The following is a 13702-nucleotide window of genomic DNA, read 5'->3' as shown; positions in this document are numbered from 1 at the left end:
AGAGACGTGTGCGTGCGCACAGCCGGCGCGCTGCCCACGCAGGAAGCGTGCACCCACCGGGCGGGCGGCTGCGCGGTGCCGCTCCCCGAGGCCGGAGGGGGGGGGGGGGGGGGGGGGGGGGGCGGCAGCGTCTGCGGCGGGGCGGGCGCGGCGGAGCACCGCCTCCCCGGGCAGCGGCGGGGCGGGGCGGGGCGGGGCGGGGCAGGCGGGGCCGCCCGCTCGGGCCTTGCTCGCCGAGGCCTGTCCGCGCCGGGAAAGAAGGGCCGATGGAGGCGGCGGCGGGCGGCGGGGGAGCGGCGGGCGGCATCGCCCTGCACGATTTCAGCGGGCGGCTGGGCGAGCAGCGGGTGCACTTCCACGCCATGCGGCTGCGGGACTCGCTCTTCCTCTGGGTGGGCGCCGCCCCCGCCCTGGCCAGCCTGGCTGTCGCCATGTGCAGCCCCCGCGTGAGTGTCGCCAGCGTGACTGTGTGTCGTGTGTGTCGTGTCCACCCCCCTCCCCCCGCCGCTTCTGCCCCGGGCCTGCCGGGCGAGAGGGGACTAATGCCTGCCCTGTGCTGTGCTCCGCTTGCAGGACAGCATCCCGGTGGCCGCCTCGCTCCTGGGGGACCCCTCCGACACCGCCTCCGCCTGCCTGGCCCAGCGCTTGGGTAGGTGGCGGGCGCGGCGGCTGCGCGCTCCCGCCGGGGGAGGCGGGGGGAGAAGGGGGGGGCGGGCTGGGAAGTTGCCTTCCACGAGGGGGACGGTGAGAACACGCGTGTCGGGCCCGGGCAGAGCCGTTTCTGGTGGCCTCCGAGCCGCCGCCACCCCCCGGTGGTGCGGTGGTTACGGCCCCCGGGCCGGCGGGTCACGGCCGTCTCCATCATCATTCACGAGTGGGCTGGTCTTGTGTGTTTGTTTTTGGTTTTTTTTTTTTTTTTTTTTTTTTTTTTTTTCCCAGCCGTGTACGGGCCTGGGACCCCCCTCAGTGGCGGGGTCTGTGCCTCAAGGCACGCTGAGCCGTGTCAAACCCGTGTTATTTAATATCCCCGGCTCTGGGCGTCGGGTGGGGGGAGCCCACAATTGTGCCTTGCGAGTGGGGTTTTCAGCGAGCTCCTCTCTATAAAGCCGTAATACTTCTTTATAAAGCGGTACTACTCCTGTGCTGTGGGGCGGGATGGCCGTCATGCAAGGCGGGTGCGTTTTGCCCGAAGGTGAAGCCGGCCCTCATCACATCTTGCGCCTTTTAGCCCTCAAATTCTGAGATGCTCTGGCCTGGATCATCTCGCAGACACCAGTGTTTGATCCGAGTGTCCGTGCAGCACGGCATGGGCACCTCTCGGGATGTTCCGTATGTGTAAGAGTGTCCTGCTATACCTAGTGCAGTGCTGACGTAGCCAGATTTCTGAATCTGGATGCTAACTTTCAAACTCCTGTATCTCTTAAAAAAAAAAAAAAAAAAAAAAAAAATGCTTGGCCTAAAGCATCTTAGCACCCTCTCATCTCTGACAGTTGCATCGTGCTGGTTACTCACCATCACCTACCAGTAACTGGTGCAGCTCCAGCTGGTGAACTGCTGAAGCACTTATTGCTGGGTTTTAAATGCAAGCTGCTGCGCTGCTCGATCTCATTTTACTTCCGTTGTTTCAGTTGGAAAGGCCACATAAGTTCTTTTTAATTATCTGTGTGCTGGTCTTTGTTATGGGCAATATGGCCTGAGTTTCTACTGTCAGGCGGTTTCAGGAGTCTGCATCTACTTCTTCGCCGTGGTCACTAGCGGATATGAAAAAAAAGGATTGCTCACAAGACTGATCTTTGAAAAACAGTACTAGCATCCTTTCTTCATCCTGATAACTTCTCTTTTAAGAACCACCGTTGTAGTCTCCCCTGGTGCCAGCTCTTTCATTTGGGTTCAGTCATTTCCACTCTAAGTAATAATTCCATGGGGTAGAGTATAACATGATTTCTTTCTGTGTAATTAGTACATCATCCTTAAGAAGTCACTTAGTAAAAATGTAGTCAGAGAGGGTTTACTTTGGATAAAGCGTAACAGTTTATTCCATTTCCTCTTTGATCTCTTCATTACTCGTTTCTTCTGAATCTTGCTCTAAGCTTCTGTGTGGCATTGGAGTCCAGCTAACAGCTCTAAGTTGTCTTGGTGGTGGTTCCCACCCTCTCCTGTCTTTTCTTTTTTAGCACATGTGCTCTCTTCACTCTTAAAAATTTATTACAGATTTCATAGCTAGAGTTGGTAGTAACTTGTCATTTCTTACATGAGTTCTTTCAGTGCTCTAGGACAGAGGCTGTCCGGGTCACCTGATTTTTCTCTCAGAAACTGGTCTAAGTTTTGCTGCCTTTTTTTTTTTTAAGGTCCTTCTCTCATTTACATGGCTAACTTCACCTGCTTTGTTACTGAGAACTGATAGTGTTTCTTGGTACTGGGATATGGGTTACTCTTTTTCCTTGGAGCATAAGGCACCTTCCTATTTTGTTTTTCTTTGTGCTTTAAGTATCTTTCATTATTTTGTCTTATGCTTTCTGTGCCATCTGTGGCCCATCTAGGCTTTTGGGCAATATTCCTCTGTATCTGTGCCATCTAACCCCTGGGTTGCAGTTTTTCTTGCTGGTCAGTCCCTTTATATTTGTTATAATTCTTACTCGGGCTGTCCTGCTTAAGGTATACTGTATTGACGAAGGCCTGTAGACTTTGTTCACCTTTGGTTGGAAAGAGAAAGTCAATAATATACTTCTGGCTTTGAATAATAACATACATCCTCTTCACCTGATCATAACTGAGTTTTGAGAAGAGAAATAAATCTTCTTTCTGAAATCTTACACCTTAGTTTTTAGGCTTGCTTTTGTCAGGCCAGCAATTTATGTTGGCGCGGGGTCACATTCCAAAATTGTTTTTTCTCCTGAAACCAGTGGATCTGCAAGGTCATCATTAAGCATCTCATGATCTTCTCTGTTTCACAAAGTGCTGGGTAAGGAAATGTGTTCTGCCTTGACTAGCAGTACCAAGCTTTGCTGCTAATGGTAAGTTTTCCTCTGGGAAACTAAATCCTTGTTACTCCCACAAATTCTGTAATAACAGAGATGCTATTCACAGTCAAGTCTGACTTGTAGCTGTACTTCCAAGGTAGCCCTTTTTAACCCTCCTACCATGTGGTAATCGTTAGGTAGGCAGTATCTTTTTTATTCTATTATGCTGTCACCATTTTTTCCATGCTGTTTCCATTCAGGTCTTTGCGGGCACTAACTTAAATAACATATGATGCCATTTGAATGTAAGGTTTTTTTCTATTTCTTATGCTTCCCAGTCGCGTTCCATCACCTGCCTTTTGTTCCTGCCATGTCAGGTTCCCTGCCCCGCAGCAGGAGTTTGGGCGCTGCCGTGCATCAGCGTACGTGTTCTCCCATTGTTTTCTTTACAGCCTGGTAGAGGTCCTAGCCAGAACAGCTGCGTTTGGTGTACTGGCTCTATCTTCTCCCTTATTTCAGGGTTGTGGTTTGTTGTTTTTTTTTCCTTTTCCATTGCTGAAGACACATTTGCCGTGTTCCTGTCCCTCTTTCTATCTATATTTGTTTGCATTAGGTGCCGGGACTGTTTCCCACCACCCTGCCTTGTTTGCTCCAGCACAAGGTGTGTCTCACTGGTCAAGAAACCCAAATCCTAAAATATTTGTTTCCTGTAGATTAGTGGATTCTGATTCTTGAGAAAGTCTTGTCTGTTAGTGCTTCTTTTACCTGCGCATCCTGAAATCACAGCGCTTTCGGCTGCCGTGACTGCTGAATAGCACCAGCTCTTCATCTGCCCTCTGTAGGCACTGGCTGACTCTCGGTGAAGATCACCTCAGCCTCTTCTTTGAGTCTTTCCCAGCTGGGCATAGTTCCCCTCCGCCACCTCTTTCCCACCACGAACGGTCTACAAACTTATGCCTAGCACTTGTTCTGTCCTTTCTCCTGCTCCCACTGGGCTCCTCTTCAAGCTTAGATTTGGGCCGTGGCCCTCTCCATGAGGTTGTAGGAGCAGGTCTGTGCTGCCATAGTGCTTCTTGGCACTTAGCAGCACATCCTGGATGATGGGCTGCTGAGGAAGGTTTTTTGGGAAGCAGCCCTCCTGCGGGATTTTTAGGTAAGCCTTGTCTTTCATGGTTTTCTGCTTTACACTGAAGTTGCGGATGGTCTTCCCATGGAGACGCAAGATCTTCCCTTTTCATTCCTTCCCACAAGAGTCCACGTGTCCGAATGAATCTGGAGGGAAGTGGGTACAGAAAAGGTCCCGCGGGGAGCAGAGCTGCTTGAGCTCCTCGGCACAGGCAACCTTGAGGGATTCAGTGTGTTCCTGGGAACTGGAACGGCATCCCAAAGACTCCATCACATCTTACACAAACGTAATTAAGAAGTTGAATTTTGACACTGCAGTGTACGATGTAGCTTCGTTAGATAGGACAATGGTCATAATTAGTTCAGAATTAGCGGTGCATTCATTTAGGACACGATGATGAAGCATTAGTGCTTACAAAACATGCTGCTTTATACCACAAAATCTGGTGCCAAGCGCTATTTTTTTTTTTTTTTTCTTTTTGCAATCAGAGCAACGGGGTGCGTTATATCAGCATTTTGTAGTGCCAAGTCTTAAAAGGCAAATGAGTCCCTGCGTTTCAGAAGCAGCTCGACTTACTGAGCCAGGAAGGTGCTAACCTATTAGACGGGCAAATGATAATAAATCGATTTGCATAATGAAAATGCCTCAAAGGTGCTGTTTAAGTGTGTTTTATATGTATGTATAGGTTTCCTGTAGTTAACTTTCCCATTTAAAAAGGATTGAGATATTAGGAGTTCTGGTGTCTTTATTTTCAATTTTTAAAATTCATATGCTATTTTTGAATATTCAGCAGAACAGTCTGATTTCTCCCTGGGATTGTCAGCTCCCAGCTCGTTCCCTGCCACGACTATTTCATGACCCAAGTGCCATTTTTTTTGTCTTCTATTTTACACAACTCAATTTAAATTTAGTGCCTATTTTTCCTCGACGGCACTTACATTCTTCACAAAGTTTAGCTCTAGCAGCGTGTAAAGAGAGTTACAAATTTGCTATATTACCATGGTAAAATCTAAGTAGGATTCAATTTGATTTACAAAACACTTCGTGGTGTTATCTGTTTTACTCTGATAATTAAGTCTTCCTGCCCCGGTGGACATTATTTTTGTCACTGTTAATTAGCTCTGTCATGGAAGGCAGCTCTTAATTTTATAGCACCTCTCTCTAGGTATTTGTCATTCCAGTAGCCTGGAGTTTGTGCTTGGCTTCGTCGCACTCGACCCAGACTCTCCAGCCTCCTGGAGCGTTCATGGACATCATATAAATAAAGGTTAAAGGAAACAAAGTTATTGACAGCAGGCTTGGGCAGGAGCAGCGCACACTTTTGGGGGCCTTTTTAGGGGTTCACAATAAACCCAAAATTTGTTAATTGGGACCTAATCACTTTCTTGTGCACTCTCCCTCTGTGTTTTTCACAGCATAGACTTACCAACTCAAACCAGGTTTCAGCGCCAAGAGTCCGGTGTAGCCTGTGGTTTCACTTAAACTGCTATATTTAAGAAGGGTCCAAAATCCACTGGGAGCACTCTGGGATCACTTTCCAGTGACTAATGGCTTTTCGCAAAAACTAGTTGATAGTCACCAGGCTTATACTGCCCATTTCAGCGAGCCGCGTAGTTCTGCCCAACGTGCCAACGCTCGGGTACTCCTCCTGCTCTTCCTTTATATACTGGGTCCTGCACGGCAGGAGTGGAGGATGTTGTCTTAGGAACCTGCGTGATACGGCTTTGTAAGAGGCTTGCTTGAACGCCATCATCACTTTTATGTAAGAGCAAACTATGGCTGACTACTCTTTTTTTTGTGTTTTAGCCAGCAAGACCAAAAAACAGATATTTGTCAGCTACAATCTTCAAAACACAGACAGCAATTTCACCTTACTCATAGAAAACAGGATCAAAGAAGAAATGATGGCTTTTCCAGAGAAGTTCTGACTTTGCATCGTTGTAAAATAACCTGAGTTTTTGTTTTAGAAAAACGGATTGCAATTTTCACACTGACATTAAGATAGTATATTTGTTTTGTATTGTTTTGGTTTAATTTGCACTTGTTATTAAATATAGCTGGACTTGAATGTAGTTGGACCTGGATTTTTTTTTTTTTTTTTTTTTTTCCTCAGATTTGCTACCCTGTTAAGTAGGGGACAGGTGAGTAGAGTAGAAAATACACTGCAATGCGAGAGCATCATCGTAAAAGTGGGTGTAGCGTCTGGCCTGCACGCAGTATGGGGATCTGCTGGGAAAATGGTTCCAAATTGTACCTGTACAATTAATCTACTGTGTAGTAGTATTGAACATAGTATTGCAGCTTTTAGTGTTCAAATAATAAAACCCCCATGTTGTTTGTACTGAAAAGCTGTAACATAAAATGAGTGTTACCTTGCTCGATCTTCTCAGCCCCTGTAGGTTATAGTACTCGTGCCGAACAATGGGTCTCCTTCCATCTCTTAGGCACTGAGAACACAAGAAGGGTTTCACAAAGGGTTTTCTGTACGTCCCCAAGGGCTACATAGAAGGCAGAAGCACAGCTTGACTTTTGGAGCAACAGATAAATCTGTCAGGCTGTTAGAAGAGCATCACGTGTGTAAACTGAGCATACTCATTAGCAAAATCAGAGCAGTCACCACCACCGCCACCACGGCAAAGCATCCTGCTGCCACAACTCTGGACTTGCTTTCTGGTAGGATGGATATCCCTTCAAAGGCAGATCCACGGGCTATTTTGTTCAACAAGAAGGACAGCTAAAAGTTAACTGTACCAAAACCCCAAGCCAACCACAGAGCTAGTGGCACGGTGACTGCAGCTGTCGATGCATATACTGTGCTACAGCACACCACCTATTATTCACAGCAATTTGGAGGAACGCTGAGCACAGCAACCTGGTGAGCGAGTCCAGGTTATTTCTTTTGCATCGCGAGCTGAGCCCTGACTCAGACATAAGCTTCTGATACTGATAAAAAAATACTAGTGCTGCTGCTAGATGACCGTCCTGACAACCTAAAGAGAACTGATGAACTTGCTGTGGCGGCACAATCAGCAATCAAAAATTGTCACTGAGGCGTCGCTGATGTAGAAGGCATAACCGCTTAGGAGTTTCTCGTCCAAAGAGGTTTGAATGCCCAGTGGCTTCGACATTGCAGGTCTGACGTGGGCGCTGAGGGCCCTTCCTTACCTGGTAGGAACAGGCGCCGGTCCTTGGCCACAGGTCAAGATCAGAATAGCAAAAAGCAACCGTTGGAGGGTATTTTCTTTTGAGTTTACACCACCCAGCAAAGCGAGTCCACTGTTCTGTGACTGAATGTAAAAGGTAATTAGCTGCAAATCAATGTGCCGATTTAATTAGTCTGATTTAAAGTCAGCTCATTCTGTTTGTAGCGGAGGGTAGGGCCGCTGGCTGCGGTGCCACGTTAGCTGCTGCCGGCTTGTTTCGGAAGTCGCTGTGAGGGAGCCAGACCAAGGAGAGCAAACTGATGGGACAACGTCATTTTATTCTGTACATTTACATACAAAGTTCTTTTCAGTAGGTACAACAGATGTAACATCATGCAGACATTTAGCTTGTAAGACTGTTTTCAGTACTTGATTTAAGCTTGTGCTATGAGGAAGCACCACCAGACTATTCATGATCAAAACGTACAGTAACACGATTCTTTAAAACTTCATCAGAAACTGAAATGGGGAGGGAGGTCTCACCCACTAGACATAACACACCATACTCCTTTCCCGAAACATTTTACACAATACATTTAAAATGAGGTTTGTCATTTTATTTTTTTCTTTAAAAAAAAAAAAAAAAAGTTACAGCAGGGGAGATCATCCCCCCACTTAATAGTGTTGTCTTATGTGCCAGCTACAGGCGCAACTTGACTTGACATTCACAGAGTTCAGTTAATGGCACTTCTGCTTCCAATTTGGTGACCTTTAGTGTTTGGCTTCAGGAAGTGGCAACAGTTAAAATACTTCCATTAACAAAAAAAAAAAAAAAAAAGCCCAGTTAACGAAACTGAAAAGTAAATCTCACAAACTCCTTTGCCACAAAACACTGGCAAACAGGCAACTGTCATTACCCACTTGCAGTGTGTCTGGTGAGAAAGGCAGTACTGAAACCTTAGAAAGGGAAAAAAAAAAAAACAGGATCAAGCATCATGTCACTTTCACATTTTTGTTTAAACTTACAAAGATGGAAGAAAGCCCTTAAATGGTAAACCCAAAGAAAAATCCACTGATGGGCTTCGAGGTTACTGAAGGTTCACAGAAAAAGGCCAAAACGGACAAGACAGCTTTGACCGCTTCCCCCCTGCTGTGGTGGCCAGAAAGAGCCGCCTGAGAAAAGCCTTTCCTGCTGGTGGCTGCGGAGGGAACACGGCCGAGGAGCCGATGGTGCGGCAGACAGAGCCCCGTCCCGCCGCGGGACCAGGCAGCGCTCGCTAAGAAGCATCTCTGCGTCTGCTGTCTGCCCTGCTGCATCACCTGGTACCCGACTCCTCCACGTGAGATACGCTAAGCAAAAGTTTTCCAGCTCTGTGAGCGCACATGGGAAAAAAAAAAACCAAACCATCACAGAAGTGTTCATCTTTTCAGGAAAAGGAGCAAAAGTGGAGCTGCCAAAGCAGGAAATTAGTTTGTGTTCTATTGTCATGACAGAGGCAGAGGGCCAGACCGACTTGAGGTGTTGGGGCTACCCACCTTGCGGAAGATCAGTACCGACTACCTGGTTTCAGGCAAAAAAACTTCAAAAGCAGCAAATCAAGTCAATTTTATAAGAATTAAAAAAAAAAGAAAAAATTGCCGCATGTTCCTGTCACCTGGTTTGTTTAGTATATAAACGTTGATATGTTTAAACAACCATTTCCTTCCCTGGGCCTGTCTTGTCATCAGAGAGCAACCACCAGAACAGGAAACGCTAAAGCGCAGTGGACAACAGCGGTGAGCACACCAGGACCGCCGACAGTGCTAGAAGCAGCCGGTTTAACAGGCTTGTGGATGGCCTACGAGAGCCGTACCGTAGCTTGAGCTCACACGCACAGAGCCCACGAAGGAAGGAGCACGATGGACGGCAGGATGCCGCTCGGCGCTCACCCCTGCTCCTCCGCTTTCAGGCCCTTTTCCATTAAGACTTGTTTTGCTTCTCCAATTTTTTTGTTGTGAACCCACTTTTTTTTTTGGTGGTTCTCCCCCCGCCCCCATGCGCGTGGCTTGCGACAAGCATCTCGATATCAAAGGCGAAAGTTATTGCACAAATTTGGCACGTGAATACTGCGTGAATGGGGAAGGCCTGTTTGCTTGGTTTGTTTTTTTTCCTTAGGTGAACACAGACTGCAGAAGTCGCAGCGCAGAACAAAAAGAGAAGCAGCCGCGCTCAAGCTTGACAATAGAACTTGAGCGTAAGGAAGATCGGGCTCTCGCTGTCACAGCAAATCTAGCAAAGGTGAAAAAAAACCCCAACCCAGTAGCGTAACTTTGGGCAAAACTACCATCAACTGGTCCAGTGTTTCTTACCAGGCTCAAGGAGAACCCGAATGTCCACATCCTCTGTACAAAAATTAGCAGCTTTAGGACAACATTGTTACTCTGAACACAACAATCTCTGTCGCTTCTGCAGGTCTACCTGTCCCCTCGCACTCGTCAGCGTCTGAGGCTGCGCTGCTTACTGCATCGCCCGCCGGGGAGCACGTATCTCTGATTTATTGGGGCCTGTAAGAGGACATTGGCAGCCTAATGGAGGATGGAAATTGTTAGGTACAGTAGTTAATCGACAATATATACAGCAAAGGAGGAAGAGGGAGGGAAGGTAGAGGAGGAAAGTGCAAACGAGCGCTTTCCATGCGTACGGACGCAAGATGTACATCAAGCAAAGTGGCAATCATACGGACACTCAATACAACATCGACATCCTGCTGCTCTGTTTGCTTGAAGGTCTGCACTACCGAGCGATCACAAATGGATGGCCTGAGTGAGAGAGGGGAAGAGGGAGGGAGAGCGGGGAGGTTAACTACAATGCAAGAAAGCTGCTTGTTTACACACTCCTTGCATTGAACTAGATCCTCACGATATTCGCACAGTGAGAACCAAAAGCCGATGGCCAAAGGAAATAGTTGGCTTGGGAGCTGGAGAAGTCAAGTGGCCACTATCAAAGTGCCATCTGCACAGCAGCAGACAAAGCGAATGTTCACTTTGCTTAGCCTAGAGTAGGACTGATCCAATTTAAGTAAACCTTTTTTTTTTTCCTGAATGAAAATGCTACGAGAGCAGTTGGGGAAGAGGGGAAATCTGGGTGAGTTCACTGTATATTCTTGGGTCAGAACAAGAAAACATCTCTAAAAGCCCCAAGACGGCCAACAGCAGACCGTAGGTCATTACTCACAGGCTATCAATTCATTCCTTTCCGACAGCCACTTAAGCATTTTGTCCACTTAAATTGAAAACAAAACCCCTGTTTCTAAAAACAGGTAAGGCAGTGCCAGGACACTGATTTCCCAGGAGCTGGAATCCCAGCTGCACTGCCTTTTGGAACAGAAGCACAGATCGTAGCCCATGCTCCTTACGGTTTTGTCTCTGCTGGTCTACGCTCTTCTCCTGGAGCAGTCAATCGGACATTCTGGGCCTCCTGGTAATTAAAGCCATTCTTGGCAAAATTAGTTTTTGCATCATTGGTCAAATCATTTACATCATCTACATTATTCTTAGAGACCAGCGGGAACTGTCTAAAATAGATGAATGGACTCTTAAAATGCAAAAGGCTGATTCTCATTGGAAAATCAGCTTGTTTGGGTAGGATTTTCTTCACTGCATTCGGTGAAAAAAATAAGGTACTAATTTAGAAAGTAACTGTTAAGTGCACATGGGCTATAAAAACAAACATAAGCTGCCTCAAATGCAGTCAGAGTTTGAGTCACAACAGGTTTTGCTTTGTTTTGTTTTTTTCTTTTTTTTTGGTGTATACAAACACAGCAGGCAACCTAGGCGCTTGGACTTACTAGACAGGCAGAAGAGTGTTGCACAAGTCTAAATTTCAGTCAATTCAACTTTGCAGTGGATCCCTCTTTCCTTTAAAGAAGAAACACAAAAACAAAACACCCCCCCACCCCCTCCATGGTTTCTTTCTTGGAATGGCTGCACCTCTTATAATAAGATGGCTTCATTTTTGTGATCTATGAAAGGAAAAGGAAATAAAGTGCTTCTTGAGAATAAATCAAAATAAATATACATATTTAATGGCAGGAAAAAAAAGAGTTCTGAAGGGCTATCTCCAGCCAGGTCTTTTCTCAGATGAGTCTTTTCCCCCACAACATTTTCAAGAGCAATCTGCACAACAGTTGAAGATGCCAAAAGTTGCTTTAGCAGCAGAGTTGAATTTCCCCAAGTCTGTGTCTGCTCCATCACTGGTTTGTAAAATCTGTGCAAAACACCTTTGCCCAAAGTGCTGCTCCTCCTGCACAACAGCATCAAATAAAATACAAAAGAAAGAGATGAAAAAAAAAAAACAAACACCCCCAAAAAAACCCCAACCATAAAAAAAAAAAGAAGGAAAAAAAGAAATCCACCCAGTTACATCGACTTCATCCCGTTGGCAGTGGTGTTCTCCGAGATCCCATCGCTCACAGCTGCCGAGTCGTGGAGACCGGAGTAATCCTTGAGTTCAGAGTTTGTCAGGAGCAGGGGCTGCTCCCCCTTCTTGTGCGGCAGGAGGGGCTGCCGGGTGTAATGTTCCCCGTCCGGGATGTTCTCGGGCAGGTTCTGGTTCTTGCTCTCCGGCAGCAGCAGGATGCAGATGATGCAGAGGAGCGTACAGCAGGCGAAGATGACGTGGTGGAGGAAGTAGCCTTTCTGGTTGTGGAGCTCCATGATGGGGGCGGTCAGGCGGCCGAAGCCCGCGCTGGCCAGGACCAGCCCCAGCCCACCTCCCCTGCAAAACACAGCAGAGGTGAGAGCCCGGCCCTGCAGCCCGCTCCTGCCAGCGCGGCCCCATCGGCACTGGGCTGGGGAGCCCACAAGCCCCGACGGGTCCCCCAAGCCATCCCCCTGTCTGGTGTGCACCCGGGCATCCGAAATCCCTCAGGCGAACCTGGTTCGCTCACAGCTTTCATGCTATACAACAACCCCACCAGGGAGTTGCTTTGCTATTGTAGATCGTTACTGCCTATTTGCCTGTGTGGGGGGGAAATAACTATACTCACTTAAGCATCTTTTCATGCCCACGTAAGAAGAGAAGTGCTATCACGTGAGTGGGTAGACAGCCCTCTAAAGTATTCCCACGTCCAAGTATTCCCACATTCAGCGAGGGGAAACCAGATTTTGCTTAGCGTGCCAGCCTTCTCCAGCTTCCACAAGACACGCCACAAGAAGCGGTAGGTGTGGAAGTCGGTTCTGGCTGCCTCTAAACTACGTGGCATCAATCAGCGGTGGAGGCAGGAGATTAGACTTTACAGGCCACCGCCCCGACCTGTTATACCAAGCACTGAGTGCTGAAATATAATCTCCATAAAAATGTGTTGTGGCTCGAACCTCTCAACACACTGGCATTGTAATAACATGCATCATTTTCAGAAAAAAAAAAAAAAAAAAGACAGCGTGGTCAGAACAGGAGAACGAGAGTTTGGGATTAATTTCCGAGACCTCCTCTTAACTCACTGTACAAGTTGAGGTAGGTCCCTCACTTCACTCTTTCTTGCTCTTCTGATGTATTCTTGTGTCACAGAAAGGAGTTATGAAAAGGTTAACATTGGTGAAATGCTTAAACTGTAAACAGGTGAACTTTGTAAACTATTCTTTATGGCACAAACACTTATTTATTAAGTGCAACGTGCTCGCGTATTGAGATCATACATGTATGGACACCAAAAAAAAAAAAAAGAGTGAAAGCATATTAAAGTTTAAAAAAAAAAATAGTGTGAAAATAACCTCATCCACCCCAGTCACAAGCACGGAAGTCACTCGTGTAAACCGAATTCGGTGCTCTTTCCTGATGCTCGGCTACGCAAGCAACCTCTCTTGCAATTCCTCGCCTTGCTCATTAATGTCTCTCCGGGTCCTGGGCTGCCCGCGCGTGCCCACCCCGTTCTGACGCACAGCTCGGGCTCCTGTGGCCCATCCCCGCTGGGTCACCCTGCTCGGAACCGGCACCGCAGGAGTTTCTCTGGGACGGACCATTCCCTTCCTCCTGCCGCGGCACGACCGAGGTCTCCGGCCAGCGGAGCGTCACCCTCAAGTGACTCAGTTTAGCAAAAATCTGAGTGCGGCAGCTTGTCCTTCATTTTCCACAGAGCCTGCTGCCCGCAGAGGGAGGTCTCCCCCGTGATTTTAATCGCTGGCAACCTGCTCCTCACTCCCCCACCGAGCTGGCCCAGGCAGCACACTTCCTGCAGCTCCGCCGGGAGAAGCCATCTATTCCCAAACCCTCTGGTGATCAGACGGGCTCAGGTGCTCCAGTTTCTCGCCCAAAGGGAGAGATGTAATTATTAACGATAACTGGACCTCACAGAAGACAACTGCAGAAGGCAAAGGAACTGCTCTACGTCAACTACTCTGAAAAAAAAAAAAACAACTTTAATTCGCTATTAAGCATACTAGAAATCACGGCACTATAAACCTACAAATGCCAAATTCGCTAAGCCACCCGCCGT

At 47.4% G+C, this 13702-nt stretch overlaps 2 protein-coding genes across 3 annotated transcripts in view; one reads left to right on the top strand and one right to left on the bottom strand.

The window, feature by feature from the left end:
• Positions 1-220: 220 nt before the first annotated feature.
• PSMG4 (proteasome assembly chaperone 4) lies at positions 221-6148 on the top strand. Its single transcript, XM_082480076.1, has 3 exons — positions 221-446; positions 574-649; positions 5893-6148. The coding sequence occupies exons 1-3, from the start codon at positions 267-269 to the stop codon at positions 6012-6014; spliced, it is 378 nt and encodes a 125-aa protein (XP_082336202.1). The 5' UTR covers positions 221-266; the 3' UTR covers positions 6015-6148.
• Positions 6149-11271: 5123 nt separating this feature from the next.
• SLC22A23 (solute carrier family 22 member 23) overlaps positions 11272-13702 on the bottom strand; it is a 118097-nt gene continuing 115666 nt past the window's right edge. For both annotated transcript variants that reach the window (XM_082499545.1, XM_082499546.1), the window contains one exon: positions 11272-11985. In XM_082499545.1, the coding sequence (XP_082355671.1) occupies positions 11628-11985 (358 nt within the window). In that variant the 3' untranslated portion in view covers positions 11272-11627. The remainder of the gene's footprint in view (positions 11986-13702) is intronic.

This window comes from Vanellus vanellus, assembly GCF_965231255.1.
Source record: "Vanellus vanellus genome assembly, chromosome: 2".
Taxonomy (NCBI): Eukaryota; Metazoa; Chordata; class Aves; order Charadriiformes; family Charadriidae; genus Vanellus; species Vanellus vanellus.
Note: the sequence above shows the minus strand (reverse complement) of the source record. Positions and strands in the feature narration are given on the sequence as shown.